Source organism: Ambystoma mexicanum, chromosome 13 (assembly GCF_040938575.1).
Source record: "Ambystoma mexicanum isolate Mex_15411 chromosome 13, UKY_AmexF1_1, whole genome shotgun sequence".
NCBI lineage: Eukaryota > Metazoa > Chordata > Amphibia > Caudata > Ambystomatidae > Ambystoma > Ambystoma mexicanum.
Window position 1 is genome coordinate 368,798,526 of NC_090938.1, and position 23,184 is coordinate 368,821,709.

General features: G+C 45.8%; 1 protein-coding gene across 8 annotated transcripts in view; it reads left to right on the forward strand.

The window, feature by feature from the left end:
- The window catches only part of RPGRIP1 (RPGR interacting protein 1), a 638,645-nt gene that overhangs the window by 213,040 nt on the left and 402,421 nt on the right, over window positions 1-23,184 (forward strand). For all 8 annotated transcript variants that reach the window (XM_069633891.1, XM_069633894.1, XM_069633896.1 and 5 more), the window contains one exon: window positions 9,328-9,699. In XM_069633891.1, coding sequence (XP_069489992.1) covers window positions 9,328-9,699 — 372 coding nt within the window. The remainder of the gene's footprint in view (window positions 1-9,327; window positions 9,700-23,184) is intronic.

Consider the following 23,184-nt stretch of genomic DNA (forward strand, 5'->3'; position numbering starts at 1 on the left):
GCGTTAAGCAGGTGCTGAAACCCATTAGTGTGGATTGCACAATAATAAGTAGACATATTTCAAATGGCCAATTTCGCTCTTTGGGTGACATTATCCAAGTGGGAGAATGTTGCCCAGCATGTGCCACTTTCTCTGCGGAGTGAATTGTGCCCACCCCGAGAAAAAAGTGTGTAAAAACCACAAGGGCACTGTGTCCTGCTCTTTCTGTGTGTGTCTTCCGTCCAGGGTGACAGATGCCGACTCAGACATGGGTAAGTCTCAGGTGGCAAGCCTGTACCCTAGTTGATGTGGCAAAGGATTCCAGACTTCTGAGGCTGATAACATTAGTAGCATTGAGTTACATGCCACCTGACAGATATGTGTGATAAAGTTGCAAAGCAGAGCTGTTAGTGGGCTAAAGCAGGAGGCAATGTCTGCCCACCCTCAAAGGGTACGTACAACCAAAAGTAATAGGCCCCTCCCCACATCGTGGCTGTAGGGGCCAGGCTCCAAAACAGGGCAAGAATGCCCTCCAATCATCCATGCCCACGAGTAGGGTACCCCTCGTGCTCCAGGAACCCTGTTGAGCAACCTCTGTGCTTTCCAGGTGATACTAACGTTATTTAAAGCCAGAAGTCTAAAGGGTAATCGCTTAATTGCAGCTGGAAATTAGCTCCTGGAGTGATCAAAATGTCTTAACCAAGTGTGACATCATCCCCTTACTTTATAAGCAATATGTGTGCTCTCAAGTTTCTTCATCCACTGAATTACTCTTAGAAACAAAGGCAAGAGTTGTGTCTCTTGTGTAGGCATTAGGAAGGCAGTTGCCAGTCTCTGGTATAATATGCCCATGTACTTCCAATATTGGCTAGCTGTTGCCCTCTTATGGCCAGGTAGAACCATCATGGCAGTGACTGGCAAATGCCTTTACCCTTTAGACAGAAAAGCGGAAATAAGAGGCCAATTCAAGACACAAAACAAATAGAAGTTAAGACAGACTACAGGTGCCTTTGCTGTGTTAGGGAGAATATGTTGAGTGTTCAAGCAAGGAGGTATGTATTAAGCAAGCAAGCAGTGAGACAAGGGAGAGGCAAAGAAAGGCCAGAGGGGCTCTTTGAATAATTTAACAGGGCAGAGGACCCATGCTCTGCCGTCCTAGTAACATATGAGAGAATCGAATAGATCAGGCTTTTCAGCAAATGTTAAACGAGAAAGGAACGGAGTCCAGCTCTGCATTCAGAATAACAAAGGCAAAGAAAGGCTAGGCTCTGAAGCCAGCATGAGATGGAATAAGAGGGACCAGACTCATCGTGAGAGGCTAACTCGGCCCTCGCAGTGGTGCTAGAGGGGCAGCCCACATAGCGGGCTGCCCCTCTGGCGACCCCCTGGGTCGACATACACCCCACCTACTAGGCATCCCCCGGGTCTGACACATCCGGCCGCGGACCTGGGGAGTGCTTATAAGGGGGTGGCCTAGCGAACGCTCATCCTCCTTGTTTGCTGTACCCCCCGGAAGACAGTCAAAGCAGCAACATCACACACCTGGTCCCTCTACTCCCATAACATGGCTTACTCAGAGGTACAAACAAGATTTCCTCTTTCTTTGAAACCCCCATCTTTCCATTTCAAGAGACATACACGTCTCCTTGCCCCACACAAAAAAGTAGCAACATGCAGTTGGTAGAAAAGGCTTCAACTCCTTTATTTGGCAGGAGTCCACTTACAGGTGATCTGCTTCTTAACGAGTTTGCATCCTAGCTGTGGCCCACTGGAAGTAATTGTTATTTCCTCTCTCTTACCATGCGCTCATAGTCAAATGAAAAATCCAGAAATGCAACATACAAAGACATGTTCTTTGCTGCTGCATCCTTTAATTTTCTTGTTTTCTTTTCTTCTTTTCTCTTGTTTTATACAGTGATATGTGTAATTTAATATGTACTGATATTTGAATTCTAATTTTGTGAGTTCTTTGACTAAAACACAATAAATGAATAAATAAATAAATAAATAAAGCAAAGTCCCCAAGATGTCCCCTGTCCCCCCCAGATTTTATGTGTCTCCAACGCCCCTGATCACCCTAGCCAGGATCCGAAGATATGGATGCTGTCGCACGCAAGGGCAGCACAAATGGGCACCACACTACAGAAACTCCAACTGGCACCAATGACAGCAGCAATAGCACAGCTCTCCAACTGCCAAACATGGAGGGTGGACTACAATGAAAGAAACAACTTACTGTGGTGGCAACCAAGAATACCAGGGCCCACCGAGTGCGGATGGTGAGGTGGAGCATGTCCGGGAAGGAGGAACTGCCCAGTGCAGGGAACCACGTGTGGAGCATGTGGCCGGAAGGACCACTACGCACATGTCTGCAGATGTCAGGGCAGCCTCAACGCCCACAACCACACCTGCAACAGGCCAAATCTTTCTCCAAGAAAAAGAAGCAAGCAGATACGTGTCGCATAGCAGCTGAGGACAACTCAATGACAGACGAATCAAGAGATGACAATGGAGAAACAGCAGTGGCTGTGGGGACTGGGAGGACGAGGAGGAGGCACAGAATCCATCTGATCTCAGACCTCGACCACTGAAATACCGAGCCGAGAAAGAAACAGAAAAGGCCCAAATGCCTTGTGAACATACAGGGCAAGAGACACTCATGACTATAGACACCGAAGCATCAGTAAATGTGATGCCATCGACAATGTTTCGGACACTACGTCCTCGACCAAACCTCAAATTAACAGAAACGCTCCTGTTCACTTATGGCAGCAAAACGCCACTCCCAGTAGAGGGACGTTTCAGAACGGAACTAAGCAGAGGCGAGACTGTCATCAAATCGAAGAAATACGTTGTCAATGCTGGAAACAAATGCCAATTTAGCGGGGATGCAGCTGAAGACCTGGGACTAATCGGCTTCATTTGCGATGTCGCAGATTCCACTGACGTCACTGACGTTCGAGCAAAACACCCTGGCATCCGCAAAGGCATTGGATGTTTGAAAGGCAAACTCATAGAATTACACTTTGACCCTACGGTACAGCCCCGGGCGGTGCGCCAAAGGAGAACTCCATTTCACATGAAGAGACCTGGTCACAAAGGAGTTACACGAACTTGAAAAGGCTGGTATTATCGAACAAGTCACAGGACCAACGCCTTGGGTTTTACCCGTGGTGGTCACGAAAAAACCAAAGCAACCGGGGAAAGGAAGGATTTGCATAGACATGCACCTACCAAACGCAGCAATCAAAAGGGAGCGACACATCACCCCCACATTAGATGAGATAATCACGGACCTCACGGGCAGGGGTATTGCTAGGTCTGGAAAAGATCCAGGGCTACGCTATTGTCGGGACTGTCAGGACTGGGGGCTAGCTAGCCTTTTGGCTGTGGTCCCTGAACTTCTATCAGGGGTACAACCAAAATATACGGGGCTATAACCCCCTCAGCCCCCACCCTAGCAACGCCTCTGCTCACAGGGTCGAAGATCTTTTCAAAAATTGACCTCAATGCTGGCTACCACCAATTGAAACTACACCAAGATTCAAGGTACATTACAACCTTCTCCACCCACCTGGGTCTGCAGTGGTACAAGAGACTAAGCTTCAGCATCTCATCAGCGGCAGAGGTGTGCCAGCAAGCCATCCAGGAGGTGATCTAAGGTATCCCAGGAGTGCTGAATGTCAGTGACGAAATCCTCATTCACGCCAGCGGCAGACAGGAGCACCTGCATTGCCTTGAAATGGTGATCAGCAGGCTGGAGACTGCAGGACTAACCATCCACCGGGACAAATACGACTTCCTGAAAGAAGAGATAACATTCTTCGGGTATGTCTTTAACAGCGAACGGGTATCCGCCGACCCAGAAAAGGTGGCAGACATAAAGGAGGCATCCTCCCAACAACACCCACAGAGGTACGCAGTTTATTGGGGATGGCAATATATTGCGCCAGATTCATTCCCAACCTGGCAACCATGTCCGAGCCGCTCAGGGTGCTCACCAGATCAAACGTCAAATGAAACTGGAGCTCTGAATGCCAGGAGGAATTTGGGCGAATCCAGTCATCTCTGTCTTCTGAAACAACAATGGCCTATTATGACCCAACCTTGACGACAGAACTGTATGCCGATGCAAGCCCTGTTGTCCTTGTCCATCATATACGCCTCCTGAGCCCTCACGCCCAACGAACAGTAGCAATCGCACATCAAAAAGGAGGCTATAGCAGTACTCTGGGGCTGTCGACACTTCCATATGTACCTCTATGCACAGAAGTTCAGAGCATACACGGACCACAAGCCACCCATCCCGATCTTCGCAGGGTCATCCGCACATCCTCCGGCTAGAAGTGGGAAGTGGCTGCTCCACCTTTAGCAGTATGAGTTTGAACTGGCCTACCAGGCGGGCACGGACAATCCTGTGGACTTCCTGTCCAGGCACCCGAGGGCTGTGACCCTGGGGGAAGTGAACGAGGCAGAGGAGATGGAAGAGCACATATGTCAAATCATACACACCATGAAACCCAGGGCAGTGGGCATCGAAGACATAATGGAGGCCACGTACAGCGACCCTTGTAGGGACATAATGAAGAACACTGATACTTGGAACTGTAACCAACCTCAACAAACTTAGTACCAAATATGCCTCATTCAATATTGATGGGAATACCATCAAAGTGGTAAAAGAGGTAAAAACTCTAGGTTTTTACCTAGACTCAGCTCGTAATCTAAGTAAACAGGTCAACGCCATGGCCTCTGCAATAGCATATACATGTAAGTTGATCAGGTCCTGCAAACCCTTTCTCTCCAAAGAAAGTTGTACCATCCTAGCTAGAACCATCATCCTTTCTAAATTGGACTACTGCAATGCCTTATACCTAGGTGCCAGTAAGTACATTGTCAATAAAATATAAATCCTTCAAAACAATGCACTTAGAACAGCACTTGGCATACCTAGGAGCGAGCACATTACGGAAACGAGGAGACAGAACAAATGACTTTCCATTAATGACAAAATCCTGCTGAAAACTGTCTCATTAACCCACAAATATCTCAACAAAGCTGCCCCACTCTACCTCTCAGAGAGAATTGTCAAAAAATCCCCATCACTTCCCACCCGGACAATTAACTCATTTTGCTTGGTCGTACCTAGATTTAAAAAGCAGGGGTGGGGGGGCAGCTTCCCTGTTATGGCAGTGTGGCGCAGTATTGGAATGCCCTAACTCCTGCCCTGTGAGTGGATCAATCCTTCCCCAACCTTAGGCGAAATACCATAAACTGGCTCGTAGAGAAGGACCTCTGACATACCTAGGATAGTTTTAAGCCACAGTCGATTGTTGATACATGACTCCTTGGCGCCGTATCTAATGCCACTGACTGTCAACTGTTTCTTCTGTACCTTACTGCATTATCTGTTGTATTATTATGTATATATTAACTTTAACTACTGTAATTCATGATAAAGTATACTTGTAACACTTTGTAATGGGTCCAGATACCTTCGGGTTTGGTGCGCTATGTAATTCAATAAACAAACACACAAACAAACACAATCATATCTGGTGATTGGAAATCGTTCCTCTGCCGCGTTCACAACCGCACACCAGCAGCCAGAGCGTTCCTCATCGGCATGTTCCCAGTACAACAGGAACTGTCCCTCACCAGAAAAGGGCTGATCCTGAGAGGAACCGCATCGTAATCCCCAGCAGCCTGCAGGACTGAATCGTGGCGCTTTCACACGAAGGCCACCAGGGAATGATCAGGACCAAGGACAGAATACGGCACTGTGTGTGGTTCCCTAACATTGACACCAAGATGGAGCAAGTCATCACATCCTGCCACTGCTGCCAAATCACAGGAGCACCTCCAAACCCTGAGCCAATCCAGTCAGCAGAGCGTGGGTCATCAAGGTTGGACGCCATCAGCATCAACTTCTGCACAGTGCAAGAAGGGACATAGGCATAGACACAGGCAACGAGATCCAGATATCTGGGGAAAATACTGAACTCCTCTACAACCAATGACGATGATGCATGGTGGTACTTACTAACAAGCGGAGAAAAAACGCATTGGGTCCAAGGAGTGGTTCTATTCGTGAGACAAATAAACCTGGAACAATTCAACAATTGAGAAGATCTATCTAGGAACTGAGGGAAAAAGGAAAACGCTTGCTGTATTTGTAAAACTTGTTATACAATTAAAGAAAAAAAGAAAAAAAAAGAAGGGGCATATCTGCTAGTGGCTATTGATCACCACTCACGATACCCGGAAGTGGAGATCAAACCCTCTGCATTGGTGGAGACAGTAATACCTGCACTTGAGAAGATGTTTGCAACACATGGACTGCCAAGACGCATCATTAGCAACAATGGACCACCATTCCAGGGGAAAGAGCTTAGGAAATACCTGGATGATCCACACATCAAACATCACCACATCATCCCCAGGTGGCCACAGGCAAATGGGGATGCGGAAAGATTCATGCGACCAATCGACAAAGTGTTGTGCATATCCAGGTCTCAAAACCGCCCCGGAAAGTGGATCTGTACAGATTTTTACGGAACTACCGGGTGACGCCCCACAGCTCCACCAACATACCCCTGGCAAACTTCATGTATGGGACCATGGTGAACTCAACCATACCACCACCACCCAAGCAGAGGAGTCGATCCTCTTGACAGCGACCGCACCCAATGAAAGAGAGTTGCAGCAAAGTTCAAGCTTGAAACACGCTGTGACTTCGCACCTTGGACTGTGACCCCGAAATGAAGGAACAATGGTGACAGCGGCACGAGGACAGCAGACAATCGCCAGGATTGCATCCTGGTTCAAGAGGGTGCCCCAGCAGATGTGGACAGACGGAGATAGACAATTGCAGGTAGACGAAGAGCAGTCACAGCACGCGTCGAGTCACTGATGTGATGGTGAAGCAACACAGCGTGGAGAGCGAGGGGAGCAGCAAGAAGAATCTAAGGTGGCGTATCCAGAAGATCGAGGTGATCCAGAGGGGGCAAATAGCCCAGAGACAGCCCCCCGGCAGAGGCCCAGTAGGTATAACCTAAGAGCAGCCCCGAAGGCCCCAGAGAGACTAAGGGACTATGAATGGTGAAAGGAAAGGCGGAGAGTGTGTACCTTTAACTGACTAGATTTGCACAGGAGTATTAATTATGTTCTTTGATACTGTTATGGAATAGTGTTTATTTGTGTTTGTTGGAACAAAGAAGGAATGTTATATCCGCTTCTCGTCCCGCATGCGCGGTGACGTGATGCGTAATGTCAATAAAGGACCCGCCCTGCCGGAAGGCAAGCAGTTCGCAGAACGAGTGAATACTGGTGTGACACATGCTGTGTGGCTCCCACGCTACGCACCAGTGGGCCTACGATACAGCCCCCCTTTGCTTTCTCCCTCTGCCAGCAGCACCGGCCTGAGGAATCTAACATTGGCGTCCCTCTGCTGTGAAGTTTCCTCCCGGGGTTGGCGTCAGCCACAATATGGACGTTTCCTGAGTGTTTACTGCGGCTCTGCGTTCACTCATCGAATTCCCTCTGTGGCATGGACCGGAGAATGCTGATTCCAAGCACAACCGTACCTCGAGGAGTTCTGCTGTGTTTCTCAGTACTCCCATGGTCCTTCAGTAGTTCTGCTGCACCTCTGCCTCCTTCATGGCAGGCTGGATGGCCCGTCTTCTCTATGTCGGCTTTCTCTTGCACGGTCCTCTCCCGTACTTCCTTGCTTGATATTGTGGATGCTATTTTTAAAGATCCCGGGCACTTTAGTTCAACAGAACAACTATTCTGCATGTTCGTCTTTGGGTTTGGCTTGGTTTGCATCAAATCTTCCCTCCTCTTCTTCATCTCAGTACTTGAGGCTTTATAGGAGTTGAAGTCCATAAATTTAATTGGATTTCTAAGCTGATGTTTTTCAAGAATCGCACATAAATAAATGTCAGAAACAAAAGATAGTTGATGTGTGTTGTGGTTGTTTGAGGTGTACTTCGAGTTTTGACTAGATTAACAGTATGCCATTAGAGGTTTGTGTATCATAGGGTTTTCTTTAGGGGAAAGGAGAGAATACCACGTCTCGTCCGATGAAGTCATCCCTTCTCCCCGGTAGTTGGACCTTCCCATGTGATCCTCCCTCATATAACCAACCCCAGGGTCAGGATAAGGTAGAGGCTGGCTTCCCCGGGCCACATAGGAGGAGCTCACAGCCGGGGGAATCTGTGATGACTCACTTGGAATCATCACTCTACCACCTGTAAGCATTGCTGGCTCAGAACTGTGCGGGGGCTGGAATCACACTGATACTAATGCAAAGGTTAATTGTAAGCAGCAGCATGAATTGGAATTTGACAGTCAGCACATTTTACCGAGACTTGCCCTAAGAAAGGTATGTTGCTAATAGATAAGAAATTGACTGTATACAAGAGGTCTAGAAAAGTAATCTTTTGAAATGGTGGCACATGGGTTCCTTTCTTAGTGTAAGGAAAGCATGCTGGTAAAACTAACCATTAATGCCAGAGTCCCAACATTTATGAATAGAATCAGAGAATTATTTAGCTCGATTGCAGGGCATGTCATCATCACTGTTGGTGGTAGGTTTCACAGCTATTAACATTTGGGAGAAATTAGAGAACACATGTACTTCAAACGATGACTTACAAGTATTGTTCAAAGGTTAAGATAAAGCATGAGCGAGCACCCTGATGCCTTCCTGTATAAGTCCATATTAATGGTTGTCTCATTGTTCACAATTATATACACTCTAAGATCACCAGTAAATCATTGCATGAAATGAGGGTCAGGGTCAGGGTCAGCGCGAGGACCTTTTTCCCCCACCGTTGTTGATGTTATTTTTCATCCTCCCTCCCTTCTGATTCGGCCATATGCCATCACACCAAATTGCCATACCCTTAAACTTATTGCAGAACAGGTCGCTCACCCTAATACCAGCATTAAAGAAATATTAAACAGAATGCCAAGTTGTAAAATGGGAAAACACATCCTTTCTGCTTATGGTAGAGGTCATGCAGGGTATGCAAAGGTCACTTAAGTGGCTGCATCTGCATGACCTTTGCAGTTCTTACTTGCAACCTGTGGTTTGAGGATCGGACCTTTGGTAAACACAGAATGTCTTGGTAGGTGGTCAATGAGGGTCAATGGCCCTTCAACTCCACAAAAGAGCTCTCACTGCAAGAGCTAAAAATGTTGATTACAAAATCTGCTCCAATTAAAAATGTCACCATAAATATCCCATGATTTATTTCCCACTGTTGCATGGTTACTAGATGAAGACTCCTTGACAACACTGGTACTGACATGATTTTTTTTTTATTTCCACCATCTTGGAAGTCACGCTTCATGGACAGGTTGTGGAGCCAGAGCCTACCACAGGCAGCTTGGGAGGAGAGAGTGGTCAGGAAGAAGGCAGAGGAAAAGACTATGGTGGAGAAAGAAGAAGGCACATGGATGTACAACCCAGTGAAGAAACTGCGCAAAATGGAATCAGGCCAACTGGACATCATGCAGGCTCCCCATGAGATGGAGGTGGGACATATACATAGCCTTGCAAGCAAGAGATACCAAGTGACAGAGATGGAACACTTGGGAGCTCCTGTAAAGAATCTCCAGGAGATGGAGGCTGAGCATGCAGAAACCATTCTGGAGTTGGAGAAAACCAGGGACATGTTGATCCTTCAACATAAGATCAACAAGGACTACCAGGTAATGTAAGCGCAGACAGGAAGTGATTGTGGGGCTGGTGTGCAAGGTTCATCACATGAGATGGGGTGAGGGGGTGAGAAGGGGTTAATATGGATCACTTCATGCGCAGTATTAAGCAGCTGTCCTTCCTCCCACTACCCTTCCTCCCACTTCCTCCCCTCCCTCTCTCCTAAATCACCTCCATCCTCCTCCCTCTCCCCTTCCTTCCTTCTGTTCTTCCTCCCTCCTCAATTCCTCTCCCTTTCGTTTCCCCTCGCTCCCCCTCTTTCTCACCCCTTCATTCCTTCCTTCCTTCCTCTCCCTTCCTTCCTCTCCCTCCCTGTCCTCTTCCTTCCTTTCTTACACTCCCCCTTCCTCGCTCTTTCTTCCTCTCCATCCCCTTCCTCGCCCTTCTTTCCTCCCGCCGCTATCTCTCCCCTTTCCTTCCTTCATCTCCCTTCCTTGCTCTCCATTCCTTTCCCATCCTTTCCCATCATTCCCTTGTCTCCCTTCCTCTCCTTACTCCTCGCTTCCTTTCTTCCCTCCTTCCTCTCCTTGCCTTCCTTCCCTCTCCCTTCCTTACTCTCTATCATCTCCCTCCCTTTTCTATCCCTTCCTTCCTCTTCGTGCCCTTCCTCTCCTGTTATTACTTTCTTCTACTCCCTCTCCCTTCCTCTGCCGTCCTTCCTCTGCCACCCCTGCCTCTCCCTTACACTTCCTCCCCTTTACTTCTTTGTCTGCCCCCCTCGTCTCCCTCCGTTCTTTCTCTTCCTTCCTTCAATCATCTGCTTTCCTTCCTCTAATTTCCTTTCTCTGCCGTCTGTCTTCCCTTCCTCTCCCACCTTTCTCTCCCTACCCCTGCCCTTCCTTTTGTCCTCACCCTCCCCTCAGCCTTTCCTTCCTCTGCCTCCCTCTCCCTCCCTGCCTCCATTGTGTGCTTCCTTCCTCTTCACCCTACCCTTTACTTCCTTCCTGTTTTTTTCCTCTAGAGCTAATTTGCTTTAAGTCTCTAGCCTGTTCTTTTTCTCTACTCTGTCCTTAAAAAGGCAAGATTCCGGTCATTGTACTGTGCCCAGTATTAATCTGTTCCTAATGTCATTATCTCTGATCACTGTCATTTTTAAACCTTTACTTTGACGAGAAGGTGTGTTGGGGTGTCTTGAGTCCAGAGTGATTTACTCTTTGTTTTACAGACTGATTTCAGTGTAGGGTTTGTGGAGAGGAATATACTTGGCTGTAGAGAGCTGCGGTGTGGATGCATGTGGCAAATTGTGTTTATATTTATGTGACACTGGTTTGTCCAAGTGACAAAAGCTACAGACCAAGGCCTAGCTGCAAGGGTGATGCAACTGAATTCACATATCCATACATTGTATGCTTCATCAAACACAGCATGAGGGCACCACACACTCTATCCTCAAGGTAATGTGTGAGCACTTGCATGAACGGCCTGCATGTATTGCTGGTGGGAGAGGCTGGATTGAAGTCCTCCAATGCAAGCTACCTACCCCACATTGCCTGTCAGTGTGCAGAAAACTAGCCCAGATGGGAGGGACCCACAATACTGCCGTGTAGTTCTAGCACAAAAAGGGAGTGCAGGCAATGCCCGCAAAGTCTCACACCACTCAGTACATGGCATTTCTTGCAGTGCCTTTGCACATTGGCAACTGCCACCAGAGCCCCACAACTTCCCACAAAAGCAGTAGGCCTCCTCTACCCTGTGCATGCCCTCAGCAGGATGGCAAGAATGCTTGTTGATCGCTGAGCACTCTAGACCTCAGGTGTTGTGGCATGCCTTTTTACTTCCTTGCACTGCTGCTGCTGTCCCCGTGTGATCTCCATGCCAGATGCAGCCTGTCAACATGCATGCATAGCACGGTAGCCATTGTGAGAGCTCTCCTCTTGCATGCACAGTGCACCACAACATAACTAAAGGTCTCAGACTGCAGATCAAATCGCACAAGAGGGGAAAACACAGGACCCTGCCATTGGTGTAGAAAACAGCTAAGGGTCCACCTATGGAAACATGGCCCCCGTCCGAGACAGGATAACACGCCCCAATCAGCACACAAAATAGTAGAGTAGCAACCCCAAACACAGGAGACCATGAAAATGGCAGCCATTGTGCAAATAAAACCTGATGACTTAACATAACATGCCAACAGAAGGCACGCAGCCATCACATTATGACTGGGAAGATCTAGCACAGTCTATGTTGTCCCGGGAGAATAGATCATCGGTAATGTGCTCGCCTTGGAAACAAGACGACACGAAGCAACACAGGTTTGATCCCCGGGTCCGCGCTTAGATACCTCTGCGTATTAAGCGTGTTATAAATACGCAACTAAAATATATTAGACACATTAGACATATTCCTGTAACAACGCCTGAATGCCCCCAAATGCAAATAAATAAAATATCTTGGAATAGCACACAATGCCGCACAACAAACACCAACCTACCAGGTTAACACATCTATTGCACCCTCTTGGAGAACGCGTGCAGCAACTTCAGATGCATGCAGACCCAGATAATTACTACAGAACAAGCCACAACAATGTTGTAAATGACCAATGTGGCCAGTGCGCATATAATGCTGTATTGATATATGAGAACATGTGCAGGCGGGTATGTATTGCTTTAAATAATTTAAATGGAGGATAGGCTCCCAGACACTGGAAAGTGGGAAAGAAATTCGATATCTAGGGATATTATTCAATCCATCAATTTCTGAAGAGAATTGGAAAAAAGACCTCATGACAAAGGTCAAAATGTTGTGCTCACAAGCTAAAATCATAAATGGCTATTATGGTAAATTTGTTCTACATCCAAAAAGTAATGCCCATACTAATTTATGGAGGAGAAGCTAGTCTGAATATAAGTTGGGAGATATGGGATTCAATGGAGAGTACATTCTGGAAACCTCTACTAAATTTCCCAAGATGTTTGCCAATTTCGGCAATAAGAGCGGAACTGGGTCTCCAATCACTTCACTCGGTCATCTGTTGGAAATCAATCACACATCATAACACAGAGAGGTTGAGGGAAATTGTGTAAGGAGTCTAAAGCAGACCCTCAAGGAAAGGGCTTAACCCTTGGATAATAAACAATAGAGCTTATGACTCCAAAGTACCGCTTTTTTATGGTAACAGGAAAAACTAGCTCCTGTCCTCAAACTTCAGCCAACACTTAAAAATAAATCCGGCATTGCTACTATGTGTTGAAAAAGTACATATTTTAATTTGCATTTATACAAAAATACACATCACATTTGTCATGTAAAATATTTCACAAAATACTTCAAACAAGTGTGATCAAAAGGCTAGTGTGATACTAGACAAAAAAATCACTGCAATAATGTGTGAAAGACAACTCCAAAGTCAAAGCGCAAAAAGGGGCCTAGATGGTAAAGTGGCTTGTGTCGTGCATTATCACTTGGTCATATTTGAATTCATCAAACTTCCACTTATCCTCATTCATTCCAACCAATTACTCATATATTCATAATCATTCACACACATATAAAAAATGCAAACAATGGTTAAAAAAGCCCAACATGTTTCTTTACTAATCTATTCAGGGAATTAATCCTTGGAAATTCATCAGGGGCAAACAATGTTGCACAGAGGCAGTGTCTTGGTGCTGTTATACTAGCCTGGTCAGGGACCAAGTAATAGGATGAGTTCGCGAAAGTTCAAATCTTCTATGTGATGAAGATGTGAAGAGAGGATTACAAGCTTCGCATTTTCTGTACTGCTGCGCCCGGCTACCTTCGGGTCTGGTGCGCATTAAATATGGATAAAACAAACAAACAAACAAACAAACAAGAGATGTCTTCCCCTATAAGAAAGCGGTAAAAAAATGGAGAGTAAATATCCATTGTAGGGATTACAGATTAAATATATAATCTCAATCTAGGAACCTTGAATTAGATTCCCAAAGCAAAAAAAGCTAATATATAGCTAAACAAGGTCGATTTCAAGTGGCACTGGTTACTCAAATACCGTCCAACCCTTCAAAAACATATTAGGGCAAGGGACCATTGGTTAAGATGTCAAATGCTAGACTTAGCGATACAAGAAAAACAGTAAAAATCATAGATTCTTATTCAAAAGGTAAAAGAGAGATGGATCAGAGGCGATAGCTGCAGACTCTAGTTCATAATACCTAAAGGGTGGTGTGTCCCTTAAAAGGTGCAGAGAGTTAGTAAACGAAGCCAAAGATGAGATTACACATCGAGTCTACTTATCTTGATGGGTCCTCTCTGCCAGATCGTAGCTTGGTCAATGGGTCCAGTATCGAGGATTAGTTAAGCATGCCAAAGGGCTCAGTACAGCAAAGCCTAATTCCCATATTCAGCCCCAATAGTTAATGTGTGGCATGCCCCCAGGGGGACATTATAACTGAAGGTATCGATTTTAAAAGGTTCGATAGGACGAATTATTACCTTGTCGATGGTCCAGACTGTCAAGCATTGCAGGTCATGTCTCACCAATTGCTCTTATCGGTGAGTAGTTGTCTCTTCGTGAGGTATACTGGATAGGCCTATCAAGAAAGATGGCATACGGTCACAGACTACATAGAACTTAGCTCATCCTTAAGGGAGTAACTATCACTCCTGCGGTCTCCCTTGCTACCCCCCAAAAATGTTTTTTTTTTAAAAATGAATGGAAGCTCCTGGCCTGTTGCCAGCCCCATGTGGCTCTTTGTTTCTGGAGTGGCTGGCTTTCTTTTTCAGGCCTCTTAAAAAAACAGGGGGTTCCACAAGTGTAACACTTTGAGCAGTGACCCTAAATAAGAAAAAATAGGAATAACAAATAATTTGCCTTTCTGGAATTCCATACAATAAATTGCTAGACTCATGAAAGTTTTATTTCAGGCACACTTCAGGGGGCGAGTCACTGATTGAGTCTTGAAAACTATTGGAAGACTATCACTGCGCACAGAAAAACTTGTATATATACATTCAACCAGATAATAAAATGTTCAGAAAATAGCAATCATGATCCGATGCTGTAAGTGATTGAAGCCACACATCAGAGTTTGAAAAATGTCTTAATTAAATTGTAAGGTAATAGCCGACACGTGTTTCGACCCCGACGGTCGTTTTCAAGGCTATGTGTTACCTATAGTACAGAACATTATTGAAAATACATAAAAAATATACATCAAAATCCACCCATGATGGAACATAATACAAAACCGAAAATTAAAATGAAGTTGTAGCATACCACATCAGTTGGTAGAAGGTTTGAGATGAACAAACGTAAATGAAAGAAAATGGGAGAGAAAAACCAATGAATTCATATTCGCTATCGTGAATATTTGACTTAGAAAAATAAATAGAATTCGTTATATGTATACATAATCCAAAGAGATATGTCCGTATTCATGTGTCCATATATAGAGCATGCAGTAGGACATGTGACCCGCGCTCACGATCACCCGTCTGGAGTCCATGCAAGTATAGCCCATATAAAGGACCTGATATAAAGTGAAATCCAAAATTTACAGAGTGAAATACACCTCTGCCACCGTGACATCAATTATGTAATAAGAAACTACTGTGCAATAATGGGAGACAATTCCTTACCCTCTGGATGCACAAATTGTTATTCAAACCTGTAATTGGTATTGTGTATTTGTAAAATTCATATTGCCAATTATAAAAGACATTTCAGCGATATGTTATGAACTCCTATGTAATGTTGACCACATTAGATAGGATGTTTTCAAATGACCTTAAGTCAGGATATCGCCTGGTCAATTAGAACAAGGTCAATGGATTACTGCAAACAATATATACGCATAGTTAGCATGCCTGATTATAAGTATGTAGTGTATAGCTCCTATAGAATTGAAATTTACCTTTCATGGGTGAGAGAATCCCCGCAATCAATAAATTTGCTCCCCGGAGCCAGGATGGCGTTGTACAAGTAGATACAGCGTACCACTGCGCTCGGGAATGACGTGTCACGTAATGACGTCACGTGCAAAGATGCGCGTGACGTCACAATGTAAATATGACACCTAATAGTAAAAAGATGTGTTTAAGTGACATCGTAATCCTCTAATGTTCTCTAAGTGTGTGGTTGTCAAAATTATAAAGTTGAAAGGCATTATTGTTTGGACATTAAGTTGTAGCAATAGAATGTACCGGATATAGACTCCTAAAATAAGTGTCGACTCAAGCTTTTGTGAGCATCAAAACGTTCATAAATCAATTACATGGATTGCATGTCCTATGGTCTCCAAAGGGGTTGAATCATAGACGCCGGGCACAGGCCTCCAACCCACGCATATGAAAGATGATTCAGTTTCGTCATAAATCACATAAACATAGTCATTCATAGGAAAACATGCATCTCGTGATCTGAATTCAAACCAGTCTCCGTTGTTCTCAAAAGGCAAATCGTTCTTGCCTCCATTTTACGTAATTTCAATTGTGTATCACCTCCCCTCTTTCCTTTTTTAACTGTCATCAGACCCAAAAACCGTATCTCTTCCGTACTATCCATTACCAAATGGATAGTACCGTATCTCTTCCGTACTATCCATTACCAAATGTACTCATGAGGGTGAGGTCTATGACTAGGAACCTGATTAACTAGGACTGTGCCAAGAACTAAGGGGGTAATTACCACTTTGGAGGTAGCCCTGATACTATTAGCACCATGGCTGCCTCCAAAGTCGTGTCCGGGTCCTCAGAATGGGGACTTACCGGGTCATTCCAACCTTGGAGGACCCGGTAAGTCCCCATTCTGAAAACCATTCCCCATTCCCATTCGAGCCCCATAGGGGAAGGAGCTAATAACGGGCCCGCAAATAGTGGGCCCGTTATTAGCTCCCTGGTCCCTTAGTGGCTCCCGCTAAGGGCGGCTGGTAAACGCAGCCGGCCTTAGTGGGACCGGCTAAGGGACCTCGGAATGCGGTGGTAAGGGGTTAACGGCACCGGCATCCTTACCGGTGCTGTTAACCCCTTACCACCGGCCTCGTAAGGAGGCCCTAAAACTACGAGAGGCTGGAACTAGTCTGAGAGTCTGATGCTAGGAGGAGAGGCGAAAAATAGGGATCACGACTTGGATGAGGTGCTAGCACTAGGATGATAGACATGGATGTGAGTCAGTTCTTATGTTTACTCATGCTTGCACTGAGACCGACTGACAGAAGACAGTGTGAAGCGTAACAGCACACAACAACAATCTGTTATGCAAAGAATGAATGCCAATAGAATTGCCATTTGCCATGCCAACAAAATATGTTGCTTTTCAATACCCTTCTCTTTCCACTCTGTAGATCTGTAGAAAGTAGAACAAAAAATAGGCAACAACAGCCCGATGGTGTCTGAAATTCCTTGGGTGCAGGCAGTGCTTAATTTGTGAAAAAATAAGTTGCACGGTTAAAATATTTTCTAGCACACCCATGACACATCGGGACGGGTAGCTTCCCGCTCACTGTTGCCACCATTTACAGCTACTCCCCTCAGTGTAAATATGTATGGAGTTAAAGCTGCAACTCCCACTGGTTCATTCGGGTTGATGGGTGTACTAACGATGGCAGATGTGTGATTTACAAACACCAATCAACATAACATATAATAAAATACGTGGGGCCTCATCAGGGGTTTCGGTATCCCAGTGGTAAATGTGCCGGGATACCGTCCAACGCTATTAGCGTTACCGTAACTCTGTCTGGCGCAATTTGCAATTTGTGCCAAATCCCGAGTTGCGGTGGTGCAGTTATTCAGAGTCCATAGGTCTCTATGGCACTTTTCGCTGCTATTAACGCCGGTGGTAATAGTGCCGTAAATTGGCAGAAAGGGGAGGTATTTACCTCCAGCATAAAACTGGAGGTAAACCTCCCACATTCCGCACAAACTAGGGATTGGGCGGAGCGGCAATGCAGCAGTAATAACGTTACTCTCCAGAATTACAAGCTGCATAGTGAGGTAAGTCATCAGACATGCCCAGATTGGGACAAACCATTGCCCCAAACTAGCCTGTTGAACCGGCTCTTCGTGCTTTGCACAATGGCCCTACAAGCCAGTCCAATCCTGATTTGATATTTAAAGCTTGCACAGCTACGTCCCATAATATTCTACCTCTCCCATATATGTTGTGGATTTTTCATTTCTACTGGCGATAAAGAGCAGTAGAGAAAGACAGAGTGAGTGAGTGCGGGGGTTAGGAAGGAAATGTTGGCTGGGACAGTACTTGTGCCTAATAGTGATAATAGTTAATTTTACTGGATATGATCATTATTTTCGAAAACCTTCCCATCTCTTTTTTATTTCTAATCCTGCATGCTGTGGTCCTGGTTTCTAATCACCCAAGCAATAGTGATTGTGTTGTACCCAGAGTGGCATGGTTAGTTCTAATACTGCTTAAGTGTGGGATATAGTGTGTCATAGCAGGGCAGTGAATTGCACTTATCATACATTAAAATATTGTTGAATACACACTTGGCTAAGGGAGAGTCAATAACCGAGCACAGAGGACTAAGTTGCATTACCCGTAGAGTAATGCGCATCATTTCGGGTATACAGATGATGAGCTGTGGTACATGGTGGTGTTTCTGCGAATGCTGAAAGTCATTCAGAATTGCAAGATGGTGGCAAGTCTTGCCACATGTTTCTCTAAATTCTATTGCCGGGATGTGCCGACGAAGAATTGTACGTTTTACCTAGTGGAATATCAAATTAGGAACTTAAAATACTTGAAAATGTGAGTAAACTGCAATTTAGGTTTGATATGTAAGAGGAATGCGCTGAAACTACTTGGTGCATTGAAGAACGCCTTGTGGGTGGTCCCAGCCAGGTACAGGGGAGCATACGTTGCTCTGGTTCCACCAGCTGAGCCATGGTGGTGGGATGCAGAGTTGTTCTTCGAAGGTAGAAACTGGCATGGAAAATGCTGGGGTGAGCAGTGAACCCTGCCCTTGATGTTAAAGTGCCCATGGAAAGGGCATGGAAATTGAAACTGCCTCTACCCACAATATAAATGAGGTAGTGGTGAGGAGATACTAGCCCCATGGAATATCTTGTCCAACTCCAATTGCTAATGGAACGATGCATTGGTGGTGTGACAACAATGGCATTGAAGGAGGAAAGATTCATACAGGTCTAGAGGCAGGTCAGAAGCAATACCTAGAGGCCTTGGGTGCTCTACGCACCCCACAATCATCCGAGATGTTGTTACATCATAAAGGCCCAGAATCCCCAGAATGTCCCCACTGTCCTGACTCTCCATTATCCATCAAACATCATGGGCCTCCATACCGGGTTCCAGTACCGGGTTCCTTCAATGAGGAATTACTGGGTCATTCCAACCTTGGAGGACCCGATAATTCCTCATTAAAAAAACCCATCCCCATTTCCATTTGAGCCCCAATAGGGCTCAATGGGAATGGGGAGGGAGCTAATAACGGGCCCGTTATTAGCTTCCTGGTCCCCTTGCGGGACCCACTAAGGACATCTGGTTTTACCAGACGTTCTGAGCGGGTCCCTCAAGGGAACCTTGTAATAGGCCATCCCGTAATGAACGGTGCCGGTCCCATACCAGCACCGTTCATTATGGGACCGCCAGTGTCGTAATGAGGCCCCATGTGTTTCATCTTCACTGTGCTGGCACTCCACTGGGGGCAGAGCTGAGTCCCTCTTTACACCTTTGCACAGTGATTAAACGGCAGCCTGGGGCAGCTGATAAGCAAGACATTTGTTTACTGACCTGGCAATCAATTCAGTCAACTTGCGAATCAAAGTTGATTGTTCTGCCATCTTCAACCAATGCCAGAACTTCAAGCTAAATGACAAATTTACAAACCACGATATATGCTGGAAAACTATGCCTGCTTCTTGGCATTGACCAAAAATAAAAGCATTACCAGGGCTGGTTGATCGTGCTTGTTTGAGAGCCATAACCTCATTGTGGCCCCTTTTGAATCTGCTTGAGTTGAGACAATTTGTTAATTCGCTCTTCACTTGTCGGTGCCGACTAGGCATACTATTGCAATGCAGCAGCTTCTCAGAGCTATGGGTTTCACATTTTGCAAGGTGTAGCCATGTTAGACTGTGATATTATTGTACTTAGCCATTGCATATTGTAGCACCTTATATGCAACAGAGTCCTGTGAAGAAGTCCTGCTGCCTAAAACTGGTGACCACTAATCGGGAGACTGAAGGGGCCTGGTAGCTCCCCAAGACAGCAGATGATGAACCCAAAGTGGCATAGTGTGGCTCCCCTGGTCACCCTCACTTGGACCCTCTCTCATGGCAGGAGGACAGGCACAGGGAAGCAACTTGGGTTGGGTCTCCTTTCAGTGAAGTAGCTCTTATACCTGAGGAGAAGAGACCACGTGGGACCAGTGAAACCAGATTCTCCCCCGCACCAAAGCACAGTGCTTTAGCTTCCAATGATGCTGGGGACAGAATAGCTACTTGACCTTTAAGGGATGTGAGGAACATTGGTCCTGGTGAAACTGCAGCACATGTTCACTCGGCTCCCCTTCGCGGGCACCGGAATCCCACCTTAATCTACATAGGGGACAGTCGGAAACCAGAATTAGGGAGTGGCAGCCAGTCACCCATCACACATAACCTCAACTCTCATACAGTCAAGAACAGATAGGCTAAGAGAGTCTAACCCGGGGGGCGGGGGACATGACAACCGAAGAGAGCACCATCCAAGAAGAGAGACCAGGCAGCCCCAAGTCCCACATCAGAACAGAAAACTATCCTCTGGGCTGGGACCCACCAGCCAATCCCTAAACCAACTGTCTGAGCACCCTGACCACGGAAAAAGGCTGCCGGTAGGGCCAGTGTGGCAGGCAGAGAGTGGACCGCCAATAGGAGGGACGGACCAATCCTGAGTCCCATGACCATCCCAGGAGTGTGATCGCTAACAGCCAGTCTCCATCCGAAATAACACACATGAAGACACTTTCACCAGAGAGAGACTAAAAGACAGAAACACAGCACTATAAAAGCTCACAGCTCGTGTTTGTCACTGCTTTGGAGAAGGCTGGAAGAGAGAGCAGGATGCCCAGGACATGGAGCAGAACCCTGGAGACTGGAGGGGAAGTCCGGAAGGACACTGGGTGTTAGATGAGTTACAGAGGAGACTGAACTGAGAATCCAAGAGAACTGAGGCTGGTAGTAAGGAGCGGCGGCCAAAGAGGGTGATATGAATAAGAGGAAGGAAATAGTTGTTCCAGAATATTGAAGCAGGTAATAAGGAGAAAGATGTGGAGAGGGATGGCAACAGTTATGTCCAGAGGAATAAAGAGCTTGAATATGAAAGCAGCATATAGGAAGGCATAAGGATTTGTGAATCTTGCTGTCCACAGAAATATGGACATCCAGATACACAGGGCAATAAGGATCCCCCAGAGCAACCTGCTGAAATAAAGAGCAAAAAAGGCCCAGACCGAGGTCCACTGAAAGTCGCATGCAATCCAGAGTTAGCAATCCCCGGCAAGATTGCTCAGTAACTCCAACGCATTATGCAAGGCTTTTTCCCTGAGATACCCCTCCTTGATTTCTGACAACCAGCCAATGTGGAGGAGATGTTGATTAGAGAAGCAAGCTACATAATACTATAGCATAGACCTTGGGACCATGCCACGCAAAAACCAAAGATGCCTAACCCGACAGTTTGGATACAATCTAGAAACCCTGTGTGGGGCCTTTTATCTGTGGATCAAACTACATTGTATACTTGATTATGTGCCCACAATGCCTTGTGCTGGGCTACTATATAGGGGAAACTGGTCAACAACTTCATATCTGCATGAACATGCGCTAACAAAGCATCAAGAGAGGTACAAACAAAACCCAAATAAGTGAGCAATTTTTGGGATCAAATAATTCCTGTGTTGGTCTTAAAATTGCTGTACTGCGGGGTAATTTCAGGACTGACAAAGCCAAGAAGACCTATGAATTCAAATGACCACAGATTTCCAATACACTGATAGGGTGCTTGAACACGCATGATTCAGCATCCCAACTAATAAACACTCACTCTTTCCATCATAGGGAGGCAAGAATCACAACATTGAGACCTGACACTTTCTATCAGTCTTTCCAAATCCCTTTCCTGGCATATGATTAACACTTCACCAGCCCCACCAGCCACTAAGTCAATGACTTGTAGCCGGAGTTACTCGACCCCCCCTCACCCCCCTCTCTTTCACTCAACAAAAGGGCCCAGCCCCACAAGCATCCCACAGACTTAAGAGGGCCCCTGTATCACGTCAGACCCTGTCCTTCCCTTTTGCGTGTGATTGAGCACAATCCCGATATGGTATTCATCTCAAACTTACCACACTGGACTCCACGATCGAAGGGCTAACACATGACTAGTTGTATCTCTTCCTTATCAGCCTTCTAGAGACACAAGTCTGATATGCGGATGGGTGTGCCACCACTGATCTTGCAAACATATCTGACATATACAGACCTTCAGTAGGATTGTACCTGCCATGACTGACACTATCCCACCATCCCTCCTGCCTTTCTCAGAGCACTCCAACATAGTAGGCTGTTTTTTCCTTTTTTTAGTTCCCCTGACACCTGCTCCACTTAAAACAGTCTACTATTCAAAGCTTGTAGGCTGCAATATGATGGGGGTGACATTAATGCCTTTCTGAACAGGCTACAAATTAGGTCAGACATAGGAGCAGCTAAGGACTTCCAGAAGGTGTTAGTTCTGGAATAGTGTTTTTCATCTCTTCTTGAGGAAGTGGTCACAAGATCACAATAGAGTGCAAATAAATTACTTCACTGGCCTAATTAAGGTATCCGCTTGTTTTCTTTTAGACCAACACTCTTTTTTGTATGGTTGGCTAACGTGGTATGAGAAAACTGAACCTGTATATTTATAAATCTAGATCTATTTCTCCTTCTATCTTCATTCTTCTCTCCCTTTCTCCCTTTCACACTTTCGCTATTTCTCTACTGCTCTATCTTTCTTGCTTCCCCCTCCCTCCCTTGTATGATCTCACATTCCCTCTGTCCTGCACTACTTCTCTTTCGTTCTCTTTCCCTTCCTCTCTCTATCTCTCTCACTCTCCCTAACCTCCTCTCGCTCTCTGTTACTCGCACTCTCTCCCTGTATTGAGTTAAATTCAGTCATGCTTTATGGGCATGATTCATGAACATACTTAATCTTCAAGCTTATATAATATTGTATCATACTTAAAGCACTCATTATATGTGTGACCTCGAGTTTCAAATGGTGTTGCAGGCTTCCAAGTGTTATGTTGTTGTTCTACTGTCTCTGGGTTGTCTCTTTGAGCTTAGTGAAGCCATTGATGTTGGGGAGAATTCTTCATAGTACCTTTTTCGTTGTCTTCTAATACTTGGGGCTGTCTAAAAGGAAGTAGGCCTGGTTTGCACCTGCCCATGGTCACATGGCAAATCCAGTCTTGCTCTGCTTTCCAGGACTTCCTGTGGCAGCCCCTCTCACTTTCTAGGTTGTCCCCACTAACCCTGTAATGCTCTGCTCGAGT